This window comes from Triticum dicoccoides, chromosome 1A (genome assembly GCF_002162155.2).
Source record: "Triticum dicoccoides isolate Atlit2015 ecotype Zavitan chromosome 1A, WEW_v2.0, whole genome shotgun sequence".
Taxonomy (NCBI): Eukaryota; Viridiplantae; Streptophyta; class Magnoliopsida; order Poales; family Poaceae; genus Triticum; species Triticum dicoccoides.
Window position 1 is genome coordinate 579,603,637 of NC_041380.1, and position 7,631 is coordinate 579,611,267.

General features: G+C 47.8%; 1 protein-coding gene across 1 annotated transcript; it reads left to right on the forward strand.

Annotated features, from left to right (window-relative positions):
- The first annotated feature begins 3,275 nt into the window (after positions 1-3,275).
- On the forward strand, positions 3,276-7,004 carry LOC119292220. The gene is made up of 5 exons (XM_037571054.1): positions 3,276-3,618; positions 4,180-5,065; positions 5,172-5,252; positions 5,938-5,992; positions 6,481-7,004. Exons 1-2 carry the CDS (start codon positions 3,370-3,372, stop codon positions 5,020-5,022), a joined length of 1,092 nt encoding a protein of 363 aa, XP_037426951.1. The 5' UTR covers positions 3,276-3,369; the 3' UTR covers positions 5,023-5,065; positions 5,172-5,252; positions 5,938-5,992; positions 6,481-7,004.
- The last annotated feature ends 627 nt before the right edge of the window (positions 7,005-7,631 follow it).

Genomic DNA, 7,631 nt, shown 5'->3' on the forward strand with positions numbered 1-7,631 from the left:
GAGAAACAAGAGTATCAGGGTCTAAAACATCAAAATAATACCTTGAAAGGAGAACTGGGGGGTGGGTTTCTAGACTTTTCTTCATTTTATATGTTGCTGCTTTTTCCATGATGTCACACGCCCATGTTTTTGAATTGGGTACCAGAAGTGACATCACTCTTGCTTTCCTTCTCATTCGGAGGGACCTCATCAAGAGAGGGTAACAAGGATCTCTTAATAGAGCCTAGATTCATAACATCAATAATTTCCGAGAGACAACTCCCAAATCATGTTTTTTAAATAACATCATTCTCCTCATTAGATTCACTTTCTTCCATAGATTTGAGCACAATAAAGCAATAATCATGATGAGCAGACTTTTGACTAGCAGAAGCTCCAACTCCACCAGTACAAACCACAGGAGAATGGGACAAGCTCAACTCAACCTCCATTTCAGGTTGGTCACCTATGGGGTCATCGCATGATTTGTTACTTTTCTCCTCCAATAGAAACTGGTCCATTAGTAGAAAACGGAGTCTGGTGGGCACTAAAGGCCCCCCCCCCTTTAGTACTGGTTCGGCACGAACCGGCGCTAAAGTGCCACCACGTGGCGTGAGCTCGCGCCCTGGTATGGGGGACCTTTAGTACCGGTTGGTGTTACCAACCGGTACTAAAGGTTTTAAAAAAAATGAAAATTTTGGAATTTTTTTATTTTTATTTTTTCGATTTTTAATTTTTCTAAATTATTTGGTGATTTAGTCTCTAATCACCTCTCTTAACTGCTCAAGTGTGGATCACCCATTCCAAATCATCTAACTTCCCGACCGGTCACCCATCCCTCTCACTACTCCAGCCCGAGCACGCTTAACTTTCGGGTTCTAAGCTCCTTCGTTTCCAAGTCTGCACTTGTTGTTCTCCTGACAATAGTAAGATGTCAATCCTATTAACCCTCAAGAGTTTAGCTTGAGCATGAAGTCACACATTTCACTATTTGAGTTTGAAACTATTATTCTAAAAAACAGTAATTATTTAGTAACACTAATATTTTTTGAATAAGCTTGACCATAGTTTGACCACAGTTTGACCATAGTTTGACCACAGTTTGACCATAGTTTGACCAGATTTGACCAAAATTCAAAAAATTGAAATAATTATTTAGTAACACTAATATTCTTGAATAATTATGTAGTAACATTAATACTTCTTGAATAAGTAGTTTGACCAGATTTAACAATTTTTTTTAAAAAAACTTAAATTTGACCATATCTTTTTTTCCTTTTGGAATTTGAGGATTCTAAAAAATTGCAAACATGCCCGTAGGCGGTCTCCATCGGATGCGGATTTTCGTGCTGAATTTTTTGATATATTATACGTTTTTTTCCGACATCGTATGCAAAACTTATAGCCGTTTTACATTTTCCCTACACTTTTTGCAAAACATGTCCAAATTTAAGTTTTCAAATTTTCCTAACTAGTAGATGTAGTAATATAACTACCTCTCGAAGGATTTTATTTTTTGAAGTTTTTATCATTTTCTTTTGATTTTTTCAGAACTGAAATGGCGACACACGGGGGGGGGGGGGCTAGAGTTTGAAAATTGCCCTATAGTGCCGGTTTGTGTCACAAATCGGTACTATAGGTCAGACCCCTTTAGTACCGGTTTGTGACACGAACCGGTACTAAAGGTGATCGTGGGGCCCCGGCCTGACGCCAGCCTGCCATCACCCCTTTAGTACCGGTTCGTGGCACGAACCGGTACTAAAGGTTCAACACGAACCGGCATTAATGCATAGCCGTTCGAACCGGCACTAATGGTACCATTAGTGCCGGCTCAAATTCAAACCGGCACTAATGTGCTTCACGTTTGACCCTTTTTCTAATAGTGGTCATGCATAATTGCATATCATCAGACAAGAAATGAGAATGAATATAAATTGCAGGCATGGAGAGATGTGAAGCACTCTTCTCTTTAGAGGTAATGGATCTATTTGCAACATCAAGCTCATCTATAGCTTTCTCATCTTCTCCCAACTCAGTGACTCCCATGGACATCTTGTCTCTCTCAGTTAATTCTATGTCAACATCTTCATTCTCAATGTCCTCATCCAGATCATCATATCAATATCACCAATTTGCTCAAAGCCCTCCACCTTTTAGGATAACATAAATTTTTTCTTCTTCATTTCCATCAATGTTGAAAGGGGATTTTACAAGGGTCTCTGCAAGCAACCTTAACTCCCACAATCTTTTTTTGTGAACATGCCATTTCAATCAACATCAGTTAAAATACCAAAACAAGAGGCCACTTGATCAAAAACTTTCCAGGTGCACCATACCACTAAGCGGGTAAGCCCTGAATGGACATCCAAGTTTCAATTAATTCACCAAAGGATCCACACATGTGCTTTCCATCGTTCAGTAATTTTGACCAGATTATGGATGTGTGCTACTTTCTTAGGGCAGATATCATGGAAGCACGTAGCTAGCCCTAATTAGACTCTCAAAATGGCAGCACGGACACAGCCAGCTCGAGTGGGCTAGCTAGCTCGTAGTGGATCATTAGCAATCCGATCGATCAGCAGGTGACATTCAGAAGTCAAGACATTCCCAGCTATCACCGCCGGCGGCGCGCGCGCAACGAGCATGCTTGCCAAGTGCGCGATGCAGCCGAGCCGGGTCGAACCAGGGCCGCCGTCCGTATGTCGCTGGAGCGCGCGGCGGGACGGACGCTGATGCGCGGCCACGAGATAGCTCCCCGGCGACCCTATATATGGCTAGGTGGCTAGGACTAGGAGGTAGCATGTCGCAGCAGGTGAAGAGCGCGGGGGACGCGGCTAGCCCGGCCGGCACCCTCTGGCGGCGGCGGGAGCACGCTCGAGGGTTAGAGGCGTAGAGCTTGGCGGGAGAGCGATCGAGCGAGCTAGCGTGCGGCACGGTCGTGACGGCGCCTTGCAGGCCGAGCGCGCGCGCGGAGGACCCTCTCGGCTTCTCGAGACAGGCGCCGGCCGAGAGCTTGAGAGCAGAGAGACGGACGGGGCCGGAAGAGAGCTCCGTCGACGGACTGCGTGGCGGCCGGAGGTGGCACAGGGGCCAGACCGGGGGCGGCCGGCGACCAAGTCGAGGATGGAGATCGCGGCAGGGGCAGGCCGGCGTGCACGCGCCGCGGAGGCGGAGGCGGCTCGGGGCAGGGATGGAGGAAGGGAGGGAGAAGGGTAGCTAGCTAGGTCGGCCCAAGCAAATAGTATAAACAGACACCACCTCGCCCGACCCACTCACACTCTCACCTTCGTCTCGACCTCTTCTGATCCATCTCGTGCCGCCGCCCCAGCCCAAATCCCGAACCCTAGCCAGCGCCCCCGGCCCCCAGCCCAGATCCCTCCCCGCGCCGCCATGCGGATCCGCAGGTCTGCCGCCCGCCTGCTCGGCTCCGCCTACTCCGCCCCCGCGCCGCCGCAACCAGACCTCCCGCTTCCGCCCCCGCCCCCGCCGCCGCCGCCGCCAGTGCTGGAGCCCTGTTCCTCCCACGCGGGGGGCGACGGGTTCACGGCCGGGGGCGGGGGGACCTCCTCCGCGGAGCGGTGCGAGCTCAGCCGGTCGCCGTGGGAGCTCATGGCCCAGCTCGACCCCTCCGATCCCAAGGTCAGCACCACCTACCTCCCTCCCTACACGCTCTCCTCCGCGTGGCGTCCGCGCCCCTAGCTCACTCTGCTCCGTGTGGCGTCCGCGCCCCTAGCCCGCCTCTCCGGCAGAGGTCCCGTCCGGTTCTCGCCGCCCGCGCCGTCTGGTTCGTGCATGTCACTAGGGTTCCTCTGCGGCTTCGGGTGGGCGTGCCGCGTGCCCGGTGGTGGGGTTGATCTCTAGCGCGCGTTAGCTACCGTTCCCTCCTTGTAATTTGTGGCCGGCGGCGCCGCTAGGGGTTGGAATCGTCCAAATGGCCGCCGCCACGGGTTGGGGTCGCGGAGATTGCCGCCGCTATGGGTTGAGGTCGCGGAGATGGGCCCCGCTACGGGTTGGGGTTCGAACCGCGGAGATGGCCGCCGCTACGGGTTGGGGTCGCGGAGACGGCGTCCGGCCGGCCGGATTGAACCTGACAAGATCCACGCTCCATTTCAGCACAGTAGGCAGGCAGCTGGGGGAGGGGAAACATATTTGCGCTCTGCACTTTTGACTAACCTGCACTTTTGATTTTTCATTCTTCAGGAGGTGGAACACTTCATGGGGAAATACTTCGTCAGTGTCCCATGCCGGACGAGCTGGCTCTTCCAGGCCAGCATTCTTGCCGCCTCCATCAAGGGGGAGGAAGAAGGGGAGGGGAAGGGGGAGGACATGGCAGGAGATATGGCTGACGAGGTCTTTGCCAAACGGCGGCAGAAGGTTGCCAAGAAGAAGAGGACAGTCATGGAAAACAGAGGGGGTGAGAAGAATGCGTGGGGGCATAAGAAGACCACTGAGGTTCAGAGTGATGACGACGATTTCGTGGCTGACGGAGGAGGAGAACTTTGGGTGTGCAAGAAGAATGACGGCAAGAGGAGGTTTTGCCGCCGGCCGGTGAGCCAGCCTGATTCCTTTTGCATATATCACTCAGATCTTAAGTCTGCGCTGCCGCCGACTTCATCAGCGGCCTCCAAACCCTCCAGCAGCGCCAAGCCACGTAAGAGGAGGCGTGTCGATGCAGGTGAGGGGTACTTATACTACGCCGGGTTCGGCCCGTCCCTCAGCAAGAGGCAGAGATCAAGCAGCAATGTACTGGAATCTTTACCTGATGAGCAAGAGGAGGAGGCACTGCCTGAAGAGCATACTGCAGGTCCAGCCCAAACTGTTGATGCAGACCATCAAGCGGCCTCAGCACGCGTTGATGAGCCTAGGTGTGATGAGTTGGCCGGGATTGCGGGCGGCGACGAGGAGAGCAGCGACGACGCACTTGGCTGCAACGATGAACCCCGGGTTGTTGGCGTCAACGGCAACATCAAGAGGAAGAGCCCGTTTAAGAAGAGGTGGAGGAAGCCTGTGAAAGCTCGCTCACTCAAGTCATTGATGTGTTAGCACACTTATACCTGTACATGCATGCCCAAATTGGTTCTCCATGGTACGTATTCATGGGTACTACTTTATCCAAAAAATCACACTACCATGGTGTTAGTGTGTTTGTAATATATTGTTCCTTAAATTTAATTCAGAAGCATACATGACAGATTCAGGTAGAGCTTGGCAGGATATTCAGATCATGGAAGATACCAACTCTGCTATGGATGAAGAATCCAATGCTTTACAAGGTACTGCAGTATAGTCGAGTAATTTGTTAGGACTTAGGTGTGGTATTGGTTTATTTTGATCTGATGCTAGGCATAGTATTTAGACTGCTAGGGGACAAGTCGAGTCAGCAGTGCTAGTAGGTTGTAGTAGCGATTTCTTATCACTGCCAACTTCATCTACATTCCTCTCTGCAGTTCTTTAGGACCAAGACTGACATGGTTAGGGCCTGTACCATAGAGGTTGGGATTTTTGGACAGAGTATGCAGAGTTCACACATCTCCCCATGAAGAGATCAATAAAATTCCTCTAACTTTCACCTTATTTTCAAGCTATTTGATCAGATAATAGGCATCAATGCATTTTTAGGAGATATTATGATAATATTGAACTATATTGGCGTATGTGGACTGTAATTTGAGTTTGCAAGGCTCATTAATAGTACATCCTATTTGACGCCACAACTCACTTCTATTTATTCTGTTGCAGTCACTTGTATCTTGGTATTTTCCTTATTCCTTAAACATAAGCTAACACATGCAGTTTTGCGAAGTTTTCTGTTAAGTTCTCTGTTTTTATTCGTTTTCTTCAAGCTACATTTATCTGTATGCTAGCTCACACTGTCAAGTTCTCTGTTTTTATTTGTTTTCTTTAAGCTACTTTTATCTGAATGCTAGCTAACACATGATGACATTTGTATCCTTGCAGCCCTTGTGACGGAACTGACAGAGAAACTGGTTGCTGAAAGCAAATATCATTTGAGGTCCCTCCTTTTCCATTACCTAGTTCCTCACTATTGTTTTGTCAGTATATGCATGGGCGTGGGCTCAAGCAACAGCAATAACAGTGCCATGTTGTATTACCTGTTATCTATATTTTTTTAAAAGTTTTGATTTATTTGATTAGGATTATCATCGAAAGTGTATGTTTGAATCAGTGAATCAGGATTATATCCTAGCAGTTGGTTTATTTCGGTTCGATGCTAGGCATAAGTATTTAGACTTGTAGGGGACTGGTCGAGTCAGCACCTTACAAGGCAACTGTAGGTTGTAGTAGCGATTCGTTATCACTGCCAACTTCATCTACATTTCTCTTTGCAGTTGTTTAGGACTGAAACTGACATGATTAGGGCCTGTAGCATACAGGTTGGGGGGAAAATAGTGTTAACTGTGGATCTCGTGGCCAACTAGAAACAAACAAATTGATGGCATATAAACTGGATATTGGCTCAACCTGTGGTCTTTATCGCAGGCAAGGAACCAAGCAGAAAGCCATAAACAGGTGGGGTTGTTCCAGCAAGTAATGGACGAAGTTTCCGTTGGGATGGTGGCCTGTTGGGCGGACATAATCAATCAATAGGACTGAAGGGGTGCAGCAAGCCTGGGGTGCTGGAAAATGAAGAACCGCCTGACACCGTATCAACAACAACATATGAAGCTCTGTCTATGCTCTGAACTTTATCCTACCCTGGCAGGAGGATGACATCCATCTCTTTATCCTGTCCTGTGGAAGAACCCATATGGTTTTGTAATAGTGTAGTATACTGTATCAGGTTGTGGAAAAATGTTTGTGGGCGAAGGTTCTCTTATGTTATGCGGCGTCGTCGAGTGGATAGCAATGATGTATTCAGTGTGAAGAATGGGTTGAGCAGTCAGCACCATGTTTTTCTTTTTCCTTTTTCTATAGTACTGGACATAGATAAAAACATTTGTCTGCTGCTCACTGAAACAGGGGAGGCGCACGGCAGTGCCCAATTTCAGCATAAAACCATTATCCATCCAGTGCCAACTGCCAGCAAGATACTCCCTCCGTCTGAAAATACTTGTCATCAAAATAGATAAAAGGAAATGTATCTAGACGTATTTTAGTTTTAGATACATTTCTTTTTATCCATTTTGATGACAAGTATTTTCGGATGAAGGGAGTACATATCCAGTGCGAGGTAAAACTGAAAAGAAAAGAAAATATGCTGACGTCTGTTGAATGGACAGGCAGGTGTGGTTAGGTAACTGTAGTCCATCACACCGTGTCAGTTAACTGTAGATCATCTTGTTCTTGCTCTTCATATTCAAACTCAAACAGAAGAGTGAATCACTGAGATGCCTCGTCTCAGTAAGAGACCCTTAATTTGTCACGCAATAATAATCCCTGCTACGGTTTTTTTTAAACATCAGTACAGACACAAGCGCTCATATAGCATATCATTTTGAAATTTACAAAATCACCGTGGGCACCTCCTTAATTCAGGAATAAATGCGAGCATCAGTATTTGAACCCTGGTGGACTGAGGATACCACAGTCCCTCAAACCATCCAATCACATGTTGGTTTGCTAATCCCTACTACGGTTGATAATAGTACAATTAAGCAATGGATGAATGGATCCAAATAATCTTGCACTGC